This window comes from Cajanus cajan, chromosome 6 (assembly GCF_000230855.2).
Source record: "Cajanus cajan strain Asha chromosome 6, NIPB_CcT2T_4, whole genome shotgun sequence".
Taxonomy (NCBI): Eukaryota; Viridiplantae; Streptophyta; class Magnoliopsida; order Fabales; family Fabaceae; genus Cajanus; species Cajanus cajan.
The window spans coordinates 57,628,842-57,647,370 of record NC_138522.1 but is presented as its reverse complement, the minus strand read 5'-3'; the positions used below and the strand labels follow the sequence as shown (position 1 = coordinate 57,647,370).

The 18,529-nt window shown below is 28.4% G+C and overlaps 4 protein-coding genes across 4 annotated transcripts; all 4 read left to right on the top strand.

Annotated features, from left to right (window-relative positions):
- The first annotated feature begins 780 nt into the window (after window positions 1-780).
- On the top strand, window positions 781-1,832 carry LOC109812282 (protein MAIN-LIKE 1). The gene is made up of 4 exons (XM_020376207.2): window positions 781-1,192; window positions 1,298-1,404; window positions 1,524-1,709; window positions 1,794-1,832. The coding sequence occupies exons 1-4, from the start codon at window positions 781-783 to the stop codon at window positions 1,830-1,832; spliced, it is 744 nt and encodes a 247-aa protein (XP_020231796.2).
- Window positions 1,833-7,154: 5,322 nt separating this feature from the next.
- LOC109812272 (putative invertase inhibitor) lies at window positions 7,155-7,905 on the top strand. Its single transcript, XM_020376198.3, has one exon. The coding sequence runs from the start codon at window positions 7,255-7,257 to the stop codon at window positions 7,810-7,812; it is 558 nt and encodes a 185-aa protein (XP_020231787.1). The 5' UTR covers window positions 7,155-7,254; the 3' UTR covers window positions 7,813-7,905.
- A 4,369-nt stretch (window positions 7,906-12,274) lies between these two features.
- On the top strand, window positions 12,275-13,138 carry LOC109812264 (putative invertase inhibitor). Its single transcript, XM_020376189.3, has one exon. The coding sequence runs from the start codon at window positions 12,370-12,372 to the stop codon at window positions 12,952-12,954; it is 585 nt and encodes a 194-aa protein (XP_020231778.1). The 5' UTR covers window positions 12,275-12,369; the 3' UTR covers window positions 12,955-13,138.
- Window positions 13,139-17,219: 4,081 nt separating this feature from the next.
- Window positions 17,220-18,162, top strand: LOC109812266 (putative invertase inhibitor). The gene has a single exon (XM_020376191.3). It carries the CDS (start codon window positions 17,321-17,323, stop codon window positions 17,915-17,917), a length of 597 nt encoding a protein of 198 aa, XP_020231780.1. The 5' UTR covers window positions 17,220-17,320; the 3' UTR covers window positions 17,918-18,162.
- The last annotated feature ends 367 nt before the right edge of the window (window positions 18,163-18,529 follow it).

Below are 18,529 nucleotides of genomic sequence, written 5' to 3'. Positions count from 1 at the left end.
TATTTTTTCGTGTTTGTGAAGTCGCTTTGGACTATATTATCTTCAATAAATTATATAAAAACTGACTTTATTTAAATTTTAATTTTTATAATTTAATTCTGTGTAATTATTTAATTATGAGTATATTTTTTTCTGTTTGTGAAGTGGCCAAAGCCTATATCATTTTAAATAATTTATTTTAAAAAAAGTATATTTAAATATTAAATTTAATAAATTTAATTCTGTGTAATTTATTTAGTTATATTAGTGTTTAATTTATATTTATTTAAAAAATAATGATATTTAAATTTTAAATTGATTTAATTTATTTCTGTGTAATTTATATTTAATTAAAAAATAATTTAATTTAAATTTTAAATTGATTGAATTTATTTCTTTGTAATTGAAATTTATTTAAAAAATAATTATATTAAAAATTTTAATTGATTTAACTTATTTCTGTGTAATTTATATTTATTTCAAAATTAAGTATATTGAAATTATAAATTGATTTATTTTAATTCTGTTTAATTTATATGTATTTTTAAAAAAATTTATTTAAATTTTAAGCTGATTTAATTTATTTTTGTGTATAAAAAATGATATTTCAATTTTAAATTGATATAATTGTGATTTATTTTAAAATTCTATATTTTGATTATGTGTAATTTATTGATGTGTATACATATATTTTTTAAGGTTGTTAGTGTGTTATTTGCGTATAGATTATATCATGTTAATTAAATTAAAAAAATAAATTATGTGTTCAAAAATAATTAATTTTATTAGATTTTGTTATAGATGACATCATCATCTTCTAGGGGTATGCGTGTCACATGTGGACCCGTTGACGATGATTTATTATCGTTGCAAAATATACATGTGTCACAGCATGTTTGGAACAGAGAAGATGACAGGAGATTAATAGCACGACGTGCTGCTCCAACGCGCACTGGAATTGCGGGAGTTCCACAACAAATAATTCCGTTACTAGATCAAGCTGGTTTCGGATGGATAGTGCGTCTTAATTATATCAAAGTTAGTCCTGGTTTGCTAACGGCTTTGGTAGAGCGATGGAGACCAGAGACACACACATTTCACATGCCATTCGGAGAGTGCACAATTACTCTTCAAGACATTGGCATGCTTGTTGGTCTTCCGGTTGACGGTGAACCGATATTATCTCGAGGCAGTGCAAATATATTGGAATTGGGTAATTATAACTTGACTTTAACTTATTTGTAAATTTATAGTATATTTTTTATAATAATAATAGTTAAATTTTTTGTTTGATTTTATGCAACTGAGGAGTTGTTAGGGGTTGTTTCACCGCAGTCTGAAATTAAAGGACATGGCTTGAGGCTATCTTGGTTGGCAGCAAACTTTGGGGACATTGCTGATGACATAGATGATGTACATGTGTTGGTTCGTTATGCTAGAGCCTGAATATTACGTTATCTAGGAGGAGTGCTTGTTCCCGATAGATCTTCGTCGTATGTGTCCTTACGGTGGTTGGTGTTTTTGCGCGACTTTGATATTATTAGGACTTATGCATGGGGTGCAACTGTGCTTGGATCTTTGTATCGGAATTTATGCACCTCAACCGATTACAAAACCCCAACCTGCGGTGGATTTACCCTTTTATCACAGTTATGGGCATGGGAATGATTCCCAACCATTCTGTCTTCACCATTGCCACCTATTCCTCCAAGCAGTCCAATTGGTTTAAGGTACGAGCAAATTTGAAACTTGACATTTTGACAATTAATCAGTTAATTAAACATTATTTAATTGTTTACAATTTGTTTTTTCAGGTGGTCAAACACAACGACCAAAATAAGTATGAGCGATGATATAAAATTTTATCGCAAATACTTTGATCGTACTACTAGGAAATCTGTAAGTAATTAACGTTTTGTAGTTTTAAATTTTTTTTATCTAAATTATTTGTATTTTAATATTTACTAATTAAAAATTATATTTTACAGATTATTTGGCAACCATATCCCCCCTGTTGAACAGATGCCCGGTGATTGCACATAGGGGATGCAGATTTGGGGTTCTGTAATCCTCTTACTTTGTCTCTGTATTTGTGAATGTGCATGCATTGACCTTACGCGGTAAGGTTGAAGATGAATGGGCTACAATATTAAGTCCAGCATTAGAGCATTGGGATCATCAATATGCATATCACTTCACACCTACTCCTCCACAGGTCGGACTATTAGGTCCGAATTCAGAATACATGATGGGTACCGGAGGAAAGGGAAGCTGCACATTGATCCAGATGAAGTTAAAGAGTCAGTTCTGGTATGTGCACTTTAGTAATTAAATTTTAATACACTATTTTGTCTAAATATAAAGTTCTTAATTATTTATGACATTTGTTGTATATGTAGGGAGATGTAGCTGAGTGTTTGGCATACTTGACTTCCCCTCCTGGCAGAGAAGAGTTTTCGTTGGAGGCAGTCACAAAGAAAACTAATCGATTATTATCGATATCTGATGACTATGTAGCACGTGTCGTTGAGCCAGCTAAGGAAGCACCCCCTCCTTCTGGGTCATATGAGATGGGGGCATTCAATGTTCCTCCATACTCTAGGGAGGCTGCAGGATTATCACGACGAAGAACGCCAGTTGAGGCTATGGACCACACATACCCTGCAGTGCCAGACAGACCGGAAGGGATGTATTATATTCCTTCACAGGATCTCACTTATCCTTCCCTATCCCAGACTACATATTGGTACCATCCACCACGCCCACCAGGTTTCGAGACATCGGTTCCGATGACCACGACAGATATTTGTCAGTCACTTGGTTTAGAGGATACGCCCGCAGCATCACCCGAGCCCTTCATGTCGTCAGAAATGATGGACATATTTGGACATTCTCCTTTTGCAACTCCACAACCAAGTGCGCCACAGGATGACATATAGCAGAGTCAGCAAGCCCCTTATCATATTTCATATGATGATGCTTATATCAGTCATGCTTATACATCAGGTAATATAATATTTAATTAATTTGTCCATTATTTTCTTCTTTTATTTATTATTAATAATGTAAATTTGTCTTTTAAATTTGATGCTACAGGGGTTGATTTGCGACCACAGTTTTTAGCGGAGGCTAGTCATCCACCATCGGAGCCACAACAACTACATGTTCGTCGAAATCCTCAAAGGGCGGCAAGAGAGAGACGACGACGATGCATTCTCACTCCTGGTACTGTTAGAGGTGTAGGTCATCATGATGAGGAAGATGAGGAGGATGAGGAGGATGAGGATTAGACATTGAATATTTATGAACTATTTCATTAACTTTCATAAAATTGTAATCATGGAAAAAAATTATACACTAATCATCACGGTTACATATTCTTGGACAATTGCGCCTGTTGTGACCTTCTTGTTTACATATACCACATTTTTGTCGTCGCTGTGAGCTTTCAACCCAGTCCATTTCGTTTCTAATTCTGGTTGATTTTGGTCGGCCTTTCCCACGCACAAATGTTGGATCTAGGACAACTATCCAGTCCTCATCACTTGGAGGGATTAAGTCTTCATTTCCGATTGGTTCCCAAAGACCAGAATAGGCTCTTAAAACATAATCAGTTGTATAAACTGGATCTATAAACTGGTAGTAATCAATGCTAACGACACCACATGCAGCTATAACATGAGAACAAGGATAATGAAATGCTGTAAACTTTTCGCATTGACAGTATCGTTCGTTTAGATTAACTACCCATTTCTTTCCCCCTGTTTGTCTTACTGGATCAAATGCCTCTTCAATCTCAAATTTTGAAGCTTGAATGTCATATCTACAAACTTGGTGGGAACAAGCCTCTTCTTGATTTTTTTGCAAAGCGTCAACCAATTTAGAAACGAAAACTTTCCCTGATGAAACTTCAGATAAAGCACGACTACCACGAGTACTGAAATACTCAGCGCACCTGGTATAAGTCGATCGCACTAATGCAGTGATAGGCAGATTTCTACAGTCCTTTAAAACTTTATTAACACATTCAGACAAATTTGTTGTCATGTGACCGTATCTCCGACCATTTGCATCGTATGCCATGCTCCATTTTTCTTTTGATACTCCTCCTATCCACCTTTGAACATCAGGGCTAGATTGACAAAACTTTTCCAGATTACGATCAAAAATGTGTTTACATGGTGTATACCATCCACATCCATCATGTGCATTTGGACATCTAACAACCCACTTTGTCTTTTTCGATTCAACCACATAAAAACTCTGATGCATTCTCATTGCATTTTGCTTTACTGCATTTTTTATTGCATCTTTATTCTCAAACTCCAATCCAACATATAAATCTTGGCCAATAGACCAATTATTAGCCACATCCATCCCTGAGATTTCTTCTTCATCTGGATGACTCCAATTGATATTAGTGTAGTGAGGTAAATTACCCCAAAATTGACTTCCACCTAATTTAATCATAGTAAATATTTTAAATTCAATAATGTAAATTTAAACTAAATGTTTTAAACAAATAACACAAATTATTGACAAATAAAATTTAAACTAAATTTATTAATACAGTAACATAAATTATTGACAAATTTAATTTTCAAATGTTATCTTCAGTAGATGGATACATTGAAATTGGTTTAACCATTGGACTTTGAACAATAGCATCTGACTCCACGTCACTATCAGATGCTTCACAATTATCTATTTCATCTTCATTTGATTCATCAATGCTTTCATATGACAATGAAACATGATAGTCTTCATCATCTTCGTCATCTTCATCTTTGTCTCTTGTCATCACCGGTGATCGTTCAATTGACAAATTTTCTAACGAAATTGTTGAAGATTCTGAGTTACCTATTTCAGCATGTAATTCCATTATTGGCATCAAATTCTGACTCATAAAAGCTTCTATCATGCATTGTACATCATCATCGTCACTCAATTCTAATGAAGAATATATGTTCTCATCATGCTGTGAAACAACAAATCTGTAAGTTACAGATAATATAACTTGATTTGACTTAAGATGAAATTTGTTGTGAATCATTCTCTTTAATATATCCAAAGTTAAACCTCGTTTAATATACATCCCTTTTTTTGGTCCATCAAATGTTACACCTTCTGGACTTTCATACATCCTTCTAGTGTAAATATAAACTATAATTTGATCCATAATATCTGCAGAAAAATTAAAATATTAGTACAAATATATACAACTTATTTAAACTACAAAAAATTTCAATCATAAATAAGAATCTAAACCTCAAATTAACAGGACCAAAGAACCAACCAGACTGACTTAGTGGATAAATAACAAATACAGTAACAAAAACAACAATTGCACTTCAGATATCGATGTGATTTACCATAACGGAGGGGGGTATATATACTACAAGAGTCTCCATCACCTATAGCGACATCTACATAAATTATTTAATAAAATTTTAAAAAAATTGAAGTCGCTATGGGCCATGGAGCCTTTTTTTTAAAAAATATTTTTAATTTTTTAAATTGAAGTCGCTATGGGCCAAGGAACCTTTTTTTTAAAATTTTTTAAATATTACAATATTTGTTAATTTAATTTTAAAAATCAAATAATAACTTATTTATATTTATATGTTTAGTTTTTATAATTAATTAAAATTATAAATAACATTTATAAAATTAAATAAATAACAAATAAATAAATTATATTATTTTTTGAAATTTAAAAAAAATCCAAGTCGCTATGGGCTATGGAGCCTTTTTTTTATATAAAATTTTTGTAATTTTTTAAATTGAATTCGCTATGGATCATGGAGCCTTTTTTTATTCTTTTTTTTAATTTTACGATATTTGTTATTTTAATTTTATAAATCAAATAATAACATATTTGTTTTTTAAAATTTCACATATTATAATATAATTTTATTTTAATTATTTAGTTTATGTAGTTTTAATTATAAATATAAAAACGCAAAATTAAAAATAAAATGTCATTATTGCAAAAAAAAAATATAAAATGTGTGACACTATGGGTCATGGAACATTTTTTTTAAAACTTTTTTAATTTTTTAAATTGCAGTCCCAATGGGCCATGGAGACTTTTTTTAAATTTTTTTTAAATTTTACGATATTTGTTATTTTAGTTTTATAAATCAAATAATAACATATTTGTTTTTTAGAATTTAACATATTATAATATAATTTTATTTTAATTATTTACTTTATGTACTTTTAATTATAAATATAAAAACGCAAAAATAAAAATAAAATGTCATGATTGTAAAAAAAAAATATATATAAAATGTGTGGCGCTATGGGCCATGGAACTTTCTTTTTAAATTTTTTTTTAATTTTTTAAATTGAAGTCGCTATGGGCCATGGAGTCTGTTTTTAATTTTTTTTTAAATTTTACGATATTTGTTATTTTAATTTTATAAATCAAATAATAACATATTTGTTTTTTAAAATTTAACATATTATAATATAATTTTATTTTAATTATTTAGTTTATGTACTTTTAATTATAAATATAAAAATGCAAAATTAAAAATAAAATGTCAATATTGCAAAAAAAAATATAAAATGTGTGGCGCTAGGGCCCATAGCGACACCATGTCGCTATGACCCATAGCGTCTCTCTTAAAAAATACATATAATTTAATTTAAAATTATATTTTTATAAAACTTAATTTTCTTTTTATAAATATATAATAAATACTTCAGTTTATTATTTTTATTTTACATTTCTATTATTTTCGTTTTTTTTTATTTACAGAGTGTCTCTATGGACTACATTATTTTTCTTAGTCCATCAACTGTGGTGACCCAGCCTATAGCGACACGTATGTGGCTCATTCCAGCCCAACCAAGACCAAAAAAAATATTGTCACGTGTCACTGGTGTCGCTATGGGCCATAGCGATACCGTACAAACCAACCCCAAAGTTGTAATATGTTTCAAAACAACCCCATTTTAGTAAATTGTTTGTAAAACTGCACCAAATTATTCGTTTAGCCACAAAAGGAGTGTCAATCGACAGTTCTCATAACGCAAAATAAAGTTAGTTACTCATTTTTTTGGATAGGACAATATCATCCAAAAGTTAAGAGTTAAAAAAAACACCTTATTTTAGGAAAATGAATTGAGTGGACACAAGTGCATCTCTCTCACTATAAACCTCGTGTCCATCTTGTAGCATTTCGTCGTGGCAGTACAATCTTGAAAACCAACCAAAAGTTGAGAAGAAAAAGAAAAAAGTTTTCCAACTTGATAAAATTAATAAAAATGGAAGACATGAGAAAAGTCTTCTCGGGGTTGGTTCTCTGTGTGATTGTATTGGCATACCAGACAAGCGCACAAGAAACAAAAGGAAAGAACCTAATCAAGAAGGTATGCACAATGGTTCCAAATAGAGACCTATGTGTGAATGTCCTATCATCAGACCCGGAGCAAAGCCCTAACGCAGACCTCAAAGACTTGGCAATCATATCCCTTAGGGTTGCTGCCAATAACGCATCTGGGATCCTGGAAGATACAAAAATGCTCATCGATGACGACAACCTTGACCCAGACGTTCAACAAGGTTTGGCTGATTGCAAGGAGACAATCTCAGATGCAGAGAGCCAACTGGAGGACAGCATTGCTGCCTTGTTGGTTGATTCTAACTCTGATGCCCAAATTTGGCTCAAAGCTGCTTTGGCTGCAATCGACACTTGCGATGCTTCCATCCCTGGAGATGATGACATTCTCTCCGTTAAAAGCGTTGTCTTCCGCAAGTTGTGCAACATCGCCATTGCCATTAATGGTCTCTTGAACAAACCTAGCTTACCCTTTAAAGTATAAACACTTTCGTGTAACTCTTTCTTTTGTTTTGTATGGCCATCCGTGTCGATCTTAATATCAATTTTAATTTCCGTAATTTTTTTATGGTATTTATACCATTCTCTAAGTTTTTTTTTTTTTTTTTTGTAACATAAAAAGGAGGGTATTTATACTATATGATAGGTCTTGCATGCTAATTGCAGTAATACGAATCCTTGATTCATCTTTTTGAAAGTTTTTTTATTTTATTTTTATTATTAATATGGATTATCTCTATCATTTCCTCGCTCTCTGTCTTGTCTTTTCCAACTTATTTGATGCAAGCTCACTTTCAATATGTGTCTCAGGATGAGAATTCTTTTGGGTGCATAATAGTGATGAGTCTAGAAATTTGATGATACGGGGAAATACTCACATATACAAATTAGTGGGAGTAATATTATAATATATATAACTCTTTTTTTAATTACATCTCAAATTATGGAGCATTTTATATATTATATTAAAGAAAAAACGAAAATCAGGTGGCGGCAAGTGCCCCCAAACCTTGCAATGTAGATCTCTGTCCATGGTGCATAATAAACTAAAAAAATTCAAATGATCAAATACTTCAGTCTAATAATGTCACATATTAATTAATTGGCTAGTTATAAGTCCGATCACACGATATATTATCATTTTGTTTGTAATTAATTAGTAAAGAGATTATATTGTGTACTTATAATTTTGAAGGATTTAGTATTTATGCTATGTTGAATCTAATATAGTTTAAGCTTTAATTAAATGTCTAGTTGTATGGTGAGATGTTTGAATGTTAGGTTTTTCAATGCATGACAAAAAAAAAAAGAAGAAGAAGAAATTACTTCCCTTATTTATAACAATTTTGTTACACTTTTATATCTCTTAACAAGATACTATAAGTCATAAGATGAGTCACATACTGAATTATAATTTTATTTGTAATTAAGTAAGGAAAAACTCTACTAAACTCTTATAAGGTTTTGTTATGTTACTACAACTAAATGGACTTTTAGTAGTATTTAATATAATTTTTAGTGACGATAAAAATTGCTACAAAATTTTTTATCAGTATTTTCACATTAGTTATTGTATGTAGTGTCCCTAAAATATTTACTAGCAATTATTCTGCATGATGGTAAAGATCCTTATAATGCCCGAGTATAACTTTTTATGACATTTTTTTTTCTTCTGACATTTAATATTTTTTGCTATTGCCACTAAAAGTTTAAGAAATGAATTATAATATTATTTAATTACCTTATTTCTAATCGATGTGAAGCTTGTAAGATGTGTACAAATACTCTTTAATTACCTTATTACTAGTCGATGTAAGATGAAAGTTGTCTTCTACTTATATATCCTTTAATTTTCTTATTTTTTTAATTATCTTATCTCCTAATTAATTATTTTATCTATAGTCGATGTGAAATTTTTTCATATATTCTTTAATTTTCTTATTTTTTTAATTGTTTCATCTCTTAATTAATTATTTTATCTATAGTCGATGTGAAATTTGAGTTTTTTTTTTCAATACACCCCTCAAGTTTAACATTATTGAATTTGGTAATGATGAGTAATCTAATATCAACTTAGAATAGTAAGTTATAATTAAGTTTAACTAAACCCTACAAAACAAACTTGTAAGGTGAGAGTTATCATTAACTTATATACTATTTAATTATCTTATCTCTAGTCGATATGAGACTTAAATTTTTTTCAATAAATAATTGTCGCTAATTTGGTGTGATGTAAATAAATTTTTAGTAGTCATTATATATTAATTGTTAAATTTTTTATTAGTATACATAAGCAAAGTATCCTCATCCAATATGTTAAAAATTAGGCTTAATTACATTTTTGATCCCTCAAGTATTGTAATTGTGCAATTTTGATCCCAAGATTTTAATTGGATAATTTTAGTCCTTAAAGGATTGGAATTGTGAAATTTTGGTCCTTCAAATTTTAATTGAACAATTTTAGTCCCTCAAATATCATAATTGTATGATTTTAGTCTGTCCCATTAAAAATCTGATAATTTTAATATATATATATATATATATATCTACACACAATATTTTAAAATTATACAGTTAAAATTATACAATTATTTTTCTATTCAAGTTATATATTATAATTTTTGTTAATGTATCAAATGATATATATATATATATATATATATATATATATATATATATATATATTATTACTAAGTAAATAAAAATTTATATATTATTATTTTTATAATATTATTGATAAACTAATATCAATAATATTATTAGTATATTTATAGATAAACTAATAATTTGATAAATATATCTTATTATATATTAATATACTTTTACAAAAATATAAGTATATTAATTAGAAATATACATATATTATCTAATATATTTATATTTATGTAAATGTATACTACTATATACTAAGTTATATTATCAAATTATTAGTTTATCAATAAATATACTAAAAATATTGTTGATATTAATGTATCCATAATATTAAAATAATAATAATATATAAATTTTATTTATTTAGTAATAATAAATATATATCATTTGATATATTAACAAAAATTATAATATACATTAACTTAAATAAGCAAACAATTATATAATTTTAAAACATTATGTATATATTAAAATTTTAACATTATTAAATTTTTATTGAAAAAGGCTAAAATTGCACAATTATGATATTTGAGGACTAAAATTGTTCAATTAAAAATTGATAAACTAAAATCGTACGATTACAATCTTTTAAGGAGTAAAATTACTCAATTAAAATCTTGTGGATCAAAATTTCACAATTGCAATACTTGAGGGATCAAAAACATTATTAAACCTAAAAATTACTTTTAAAAAAATTAAAAATTATTTCATAGATAATAAAAGTGTTCCTTCCGAGATGAGCTAATATAGTTTAAAATCCTAAATTAAACAAGTTTAATGAAATTTAATAAAACAAAACATCAACACATTAATATTTTATAGATAACAAACTATGTGATTTTCAGTTCCTTATTACACAAAAAATACATAAGAGCAAGGATTATTCTGTCGATATCAAAATTAAATTTTCAACAAGTTTACTCCCCTAAGCAGAAAATAAATAATAAGTTTTTCATCAGTATTTTCTATTTATTTCACGAAATAATAATACTTATTTCCATGTCATATATATTTGCAAGTTAAAAAGGGTAAATAAATATTTACAATTCCTTGATGTTTTACATTTTTTTTTTAATATAATGGGTATATTAAGAGTCTAGTGAAATTTAGTATTCATTTTTCTTTATGCATAATTAGACTATCGAACTAGAGATCTTTTCAATAACCTCAAATTATTTTTTTTATAAATTATTTTCTTTAAATAATAATCGTGATGGTGCCATAAATTTATATCAATTTTGTTCACATCTCGCGATATCCTCTCACCATGTTATTACAATATAACTAGTATTTTAATATGTATAATTCATAGACATGCTTATTATATATAATTAAAATTTATAATAAATTAAATATAAATAAGTATTATGTTTAAAAATATAAATTATATGTAAAATTTGTATAAATATTGGTTAGATATTTTTAAACATATAAATAATATTTTAAATTTATGTGAAATAATTTATATTATAACACAAAAATATTTTACTATAATTTATTTAAACTATTAATATTTTATTCAAGAATAATTATCATAAATAATTAATAACCAAATTAAATAAGTTCAAAAAATCTTTATAAACCCCTTCATTAAAGAATACTCTCACACATAATAGAAATTTGTGTTTAATATATAAAAGTTAATATATAAAAGTTAATACCTAGACTATTAATAAAGAAGGAACATGGTTAAGGAGGTAAAAAAACATGAGAGGAGGAAGAAATATCGAGACAAAAATAAAATAAGGACGAAGGGCCTAGGAGCAAGTAGAAACCAATAAAAAGGAGGAAGTGAAAAAATAAAGTTTTTATTATGATTGTGTGATAGCTAGTGAAAAGCATATGAGAAGAGCTTGAGTGGGAAATTGAAACCTTTGGAACTGACTAATGTGTGATTTTGACGTGATATTATGGTGTACTAATATACTCTTAGTGACTACTAAATTGAAAATCGAGAAAATTATGCATACATATTATAGTAATAAACCTTATCATTCTTTTATTTTTTTCTTTGTCGTCACCAATTATAGTGAGCGAATGGAAGTAACCACAAGATTTGTAATCTAAAAATAGAGTTTGACGGAAAAGTTCAAAACAAAAATAGAAAAACAAAGGTGTAAAAGCAGTATCAACTCTCATAAACACAAAATACAGTTAGTTGCACATCTTTTTTTGGGTAGAACGACTATATCATCCTAAAATTAAGCGTTTCAAAAATAAAAATCACCATTATTTTAGGAAAACGAATGGAATGGACATAAACGCTTCTCTCCCACTATAAATCTCATACCCATCCTGTAACATTTCGTCGTGGCAGTGCAATCTAGAAAACCAACCAAAATCCGAGAAGAGGAAAAATACCTTTTTTCGTTCCAAAAAAATAATAAAAATGGAACGCATCACTAAACTCTTCGCGGTGTTGGTTTTCTGCGCGATTGTATTGTTACACCAAACAACTGCCCAAGAAACAAGAGGAAAGGAACTAATCCAAAAGGTATGCACAACTGCCCCAAATAGGGACCTTTGTGTGGATGTTCTATCATCAGACCCTAGCCGAAGCCCCGATGCAGACCTCAAAGACTTGGCAATCATATCTCTTAGGGTTGCTGCCAAAAACGCATCTGGCATGCTTACCGACGCCAAAAGGCTTATCAATAATGCTAACCTTAACCCTGACATTCAACAAGGTTTAGCTGATTGCAAGGAGACAATCTTGGACGCAGAGAGCCAGCTTGAGGACACCATCGCTGCCTTGTTGGTTGATTCTAACTCCGACGCTCAAGTTTGGTTGAGGGCTGCGTTAGCCGCAATCGACACTTGTGACGCCTCCATCCCCGGAGATGATGACATTCTCTCTGTTAAGAGCATTGTCCTTCGTAAGTTGTGCAACATCGCCATCGCCATTAATGGTCTATTGAACAGACCTGGCCTTTTGAACAAACCTACTCTCTTGAACAAACCCTTAAAATTCTAAACCTTTCCTACAACGTATTGTTTTCTTTTTTGTTTTCCTTTGTGTATTTCTTTACGAAGAAAAAGGAGGGCTTTGCAATGTGACAAAGAGCATATGAGAAAACAAACAATGATAATGATAGGTCTTGCAGGCTAATTTGTAGCTATGTGAATCCTTCATTTAGCATTTTGATATTTTTGATTAATCTGGCTTATCTCCATCATTTCCTTAGTCTTTGTCTTCTCCTTTTTAATTTGCGAGAAATTTTATTAGATGCAAGTATGGCCGACCTAACATATTTTTATGCCTAAAACGAATTTTGAAATTAATTTTTTTTAAGATGAGAGAGTGACAAGAAAATCAATAGTCATTTATAAAAAAAGGAACTTTCAGCAAAAAAAGTTATAATACTAAGATTGAATTTCAGGCTTTACAATGTTAGGCTTAGGCAATGGTTAACAAATCAAAATTAGTACACTGATACAACTATTTCATTAAGTTCTATAAGTAAAAAAAATATATTTTGCTTGGACCAGCCTGAATGTGAACTCACCTTCGATACATATTTTGGGATAAGTTTATTTTTTGGGTTGTGTCTAGTAAATTAACAATAATAAAATAGTGAAATTCTCCCGTTTTAAAATGTCACATATTAATATATCGGCAAGTCATATGTCCATTCACAAGATATATTATCATTTTGTTTACAATTAAGTAAATAAAATTTTACTATACCCTCATAAATTTGAGGGGTTTTAGGACTCTTGATTATTATGCCAATAGCATTTTAGTTGAATTTAAAATGGCCTAAATTCGTATTTGAAAATGGTTGTTATTATAATGTTAGGGTGTTAGGATTTTCTAGATATATATAATTGTAAAACCAAAGAAGAAAAAAAAATCACTTGCTTTGTTTCCCACATTTTTATTAAACATTGACACCACTAAATTGAAAACGATTTGCCAAGTACGCTGCTTAAAAGTATAGTAGCCCAAATAGTAAACTAATACATGCGGGCAGCAGTAAAAATCTATCGCAAATAATAAATAGATTAAGAACAATAACAGTTGTGTATTCGTGGCTTACTCATCCCGTCACGTACCATTGTCTCTAAAGACCTCAAAATATGATAGCATGGTGTCTCCACGTGCAACTATTGATGTAGATGGGTTTTAGTGCCTTCTTGATGCAAAGGGTGCAATCTACCCTGTCAAATACTAACTTCCAAAACTTTTCTCTAGATTATAAAATATCTTAACATGATTTCAAAGTTTAGATTCGTAATCTATTTCATAATTCATTTTCGTAGCAAGCGGATTATTTAGATGCGACATATTTTTAATTTTAGGCATTTGAAATACCGGCTACGCCTGATGGTTTCAAAACTTCTCTCTAAAACATTTAAAAAAATATTAAACTACTTTAAATGAACTGGTATGGGTGTATAGTGTATACCTTTGTTGATTTTTTTTTTGAAACGTGAGTTTTAACAATTGAAAAATCCCAAATTAAACAATAACTTTAATGAAATTTAATAAAATAAAGATCATCACACCAATATTTTATAGAGAGCTACATGATTCTGAATTCTTCATTACATCAGAGGATATGTAGGAGTAGTGATTATCTTTTTCGATGTGAAAATGAATTTTTTATAAAGTTTTTCTCCTTAAATAAAATGAAGTAATAAGCTTTTCGATTGTATTTTCAATCAATTTCAGAGGATATGTATGATTTTATTTCTCTAAATTTTAATTAAATAATTTTAATTTTTTAAATATCACAATTGTATAATTTTAGTTTCTTAATTTTAAATTAAATAATTTTAAATTTTCAAATATTATAATTATACGATTTTTTAGTCACTCCAAATAAAAATCTAATAAAATTTTTATGTGACACTAATTATGATGAATCGATATTTCATCTAATTAATTTTTTTAATATATTTATTTTATCCAATATGTTAACAAGTATATTAATATATACTAATTTATATTTATGAAATTATTAATATTAATATTATTGATATTTTTTATTAATATTATTTATTAATAATAATAAATATATATCATTTGACATATAAATAAAGATTGTAGTATATATATTTTAAATAGATCAATAATTTTATACTTTTAAAACATTTATAATTGTAAAATTATAATATTTGACGAATTATACTTGCCAGATAAATGTAACCTTCTCTTATAAGGTTCATTAGGAGTGCAGTGAGATTTAATTTTAATATTTTCGTATGCATAATCAGATCATCAAATCTAAGATTTTTTAATGACGAATTTTATCAAAATGTTTTTGTATAATTATTTTCTTTAAATAATAATCAGTGACAGTCAATAAATATCAATTTTTTGTGATGTATAAATTATTTTCATAATTTGTATAATATAATATTTAACTTTTTTTTTATAATAATTATCATATAAACATATATATATATAGAAAACTATAGTTAAAGCAATATTATAATTTCTTAAAAAAAATAATATTATAATTTAAAATTTTATTTTATTTCATCAACATAAATTAATCTCATTATTTTTTTATTAAACAACAATTATGAATTTTTTAAATAAAATTAATATAATTAATTTAATACTTATTTTACTTTAGTATAATTTTTTAAATACGTACTTTACACATTCAATTTATTATTAGTTAAATCTTTTAGTATTTTCTTCCTAATAAAGTGATTATAATACTTTTTAGTGTATTTACTAAAAAGAACACTTGATACTCTGATATCATCATATTACTTCTTTTATCTGAGCATTTATACTCCTTATGATTTGAGAAGGAAAATTTTATTAGAGAATTTCTTATAAATTAATTACATGAAAAAAATAATGTAAATACTACAACATCTATAATTATTGTTATTATTAATAATAATGATATAAAATTATCACACTTGTCATAGTTTTATGAAAATATCAAGAATCACAATTAAATATAATAATAGTTACTCTTCTAACGACATAACTTAAATCACAATAAAATTAAAACAAAAATAAATTAACACTAAAAAATAAATAAAAAAAAATGAAAAAGTGAAATGACTAATGAACCTCAAGATGGATGTTGTCAATAGATTTTTAACAATGATTGATGTATATTGTTATTTATGTTTTCATTGTAACCAATTTAAAAGAATATGAAGAAATTGTGTAAAATAACCAAAATATAAAGAATATTTATGTTCATTATAATTTTAACTAACTTTTTATTCTTCTAGAGGTAGACAGAATTGTGGCAATCAAATTTTTTTTATTTATAAAAATATTGTCTCTAAAGCTATTTAAATTGATTCAATTATACTCATTTTAAACATAGCTCACTTTAAATTCAAAATCTTTAAAATTTTCCAAGAAATATTTACTTGTTAAAGAAAAATTTCTCTTGTCTATGAATTTGATTTTATAGCATGGAAACTCTTTAGAAAAAAATCCATAAAATTAATGTCATATATTTACAAACATAAAAGATTTGGAAGATAAAGAAGAAGAAAAAATATGATTAGGAAAAAATTAATCAATTTTCTCTCTTTAAATAGAAAATCGTTAAAGGGCTATTAATAAAGAAGTAACATGATCAAGGAGGTAAACAAGCATGAAATGAGGAAGAAATATCGAGACAAACAAATAAGGAGGAGGGCCTTAGGCGCAAGAGAAGCCAATAAAAAGGAGGAAGTGAAAAAAATAAAGGAACTTTACATTATGATAGTGTGTTAGTGAAGCATATGAGAAGAGCTTAAGTGGGAAATTGAAACCTTTGAATACTAAATTAAAAAATGAGGAAATTATACATATTAAAAAACTAATATAATACAATAAAAAGTCTTATTAGTACGTATTTAGTTGTGCCTACATTTAACAATAAAATCACATTGTTAATGAGAAAGTTACCTTTTGTAGCTTTACTTTGAACTTAAAAAATCACGTCATCATGTATAGTAAACATGTTGTTATTTTTTTTTATTCCTCCTTTGTCTTCACTAATTATAGTGAGCGAGAGAATTTAGATGTGACCAAAAGATTGTGATCTAAAAGTAGTAGAGTTTGATTGAAAAGTTCAAAACGAAAATAAAGGAAATAAGTGCAAAAGGAGTGTCAACCCCAGAAACACAAAATACAGTTAGTTGCACATTTTTTTTTGGTGAACCAACGATATCATCCTAAAATTAAGTGTTCCAAAAATAGAAATAACCACTATTTTAGAAAAACGAATGGAATGGACACAAGTGCATCTTTTCTACTATAAATTTCCTGACCATCCTGTAACATTTCGTCGTGACTGTACAATCTAGAAAACCAACCCTAAACCCGAGAAGAGGAAAAAAATCTATTCCCGTTCCAAAAAATAATAAAAATGGAACTCACCACAAAACTCTTCTCAGTGTTGGTTTTATGCGCGATTGTATTGTTACACCAAACAACTGCCCAAGAAACAAGAGGAAAGGAACTAATCCAAAAGGTATGCACAACTGCCCCAAATAGGAACCTTTGTGTGGATGTTTTATCATCAGACCCTAGCCGAAGCCCCGATGCAGACCTCAAAGACTTGGCAATCATATCTCTTAGGGTTGCTGCCAAAAACGCATCTGGCATGCTTACCGACGCCAAAAGGCTTATCAATAATGCTAACCTTAACCCTGACATTCAACAAGGTTTAGCTGATTGCAAGGAGACAATCTTGGACGCAGAGAGCCAGCTTGAGGACACCATCGCTGCCTTGTTGGTTGATTCTAACTCCGACGCTCAAGTTTGGTTGAGGGCTGCTTTAGCCGCAATCGACACTTGTGACGCCTCCATCCCTGGAGATGATGACATTCTCTCTGTTAAGAGCATTGTCCTCCGTAAGTTGTGCAACATCGCCATCGCCATTAATGGTCTCTTGAACAAACCTGGCCTTTTGAACAAACCTACTCTCTTGAACAAACCTTTAAAATTCTATCCTTTCATGTAACGTGTTTTCTTTGGCAACTTGTGTCAATCTTAATTTAATTTTTTTTATATTTTATTTACGACATTAGCAATGTTGTAAGAGTTTTTTTTTTTGTTTTTTTGTTTAATTTCCTTTTTGTGTATTTTGTTACAAACAAAAAGGAGGGCTTGTAGTGCGACAAAGGGCATGAGAAAGCAAACAACGATAAATGATATGTCTTGCAGGCTAAAATCAGCTATTTGAATGCTTCATTTAGCATTTTGAAACTTTTGTTCGACATTATCTCTATCATTTCCTTAGTCTATGTCTTGTCTTTTTCAATTTGCGAGAAATTCTATTAGATGCGAGCTCACCTCCATACCTATTTGGGGATGAGGTTTTTTTGTTTACCTAGTAAATTAACAAAAATGAAAATAGTGAAATTCTCCAATTTTAAAATGCTACAAGTAAAGGAAAAAAATTCTTTTTCTCAATGATAAAAAGGTAAAGAAAAATTCTTCTGTGCTGCCTCATAAATTTGAGGGGTTTTAATAATCTTGATTATTAAGCCAATAGCATTTTAGTTGAATATAATATGATTTAAATTTCAATCCTAAATATATATGGTTCACTATTTTATATTTTGTACTATGA

Excerpts from the sequence above, each read along its gene's own strand:
- LOC109812282 (XM_020376207.2), top strand. The coding sequence starts at position 781 with ATGACATCATCATCTTCTAGGGGTATGCGTGTCACATGTGGACCCGTT. Across the intron at positions 1,193-1,297 it reads TGCAAATATATTGGAATTGG|GGGTTGTTTCACCGCAGTCT; the intron begins GTAATTATAACT and ends AGGAGTTGTTAG. Across the intron at positions 1,405-1,523 it reads TAGATGATGTACATGTGTTG|GACTTATGCATGGGGTGCAA; the intron begins GTTCGTTATGCT and ends TGATATTATTAG.
- LOC109812272 (XM_020376198.3), top strand. The coding sequence starts at position 7,255 with ATGGAAGACATGAGAAAAGTCTTCTCGGGGTTGGTTCTCTGTGTGATT.
- LOC109812264 (XM_020376189.3), top strand. The coding sequence starts at position 12,370 with ATGGAACGCATCACTAAACTCTTCGCGGTGTTGGTTTTCTGCGCGATT.
- LOC109812266 (XM_020376191.3), top strand. The coding sequence starts at position 17,321 with ATGGAACTCACCACAAAACTCTTCTCAGTGTTGGTTTTATGCGCGATT.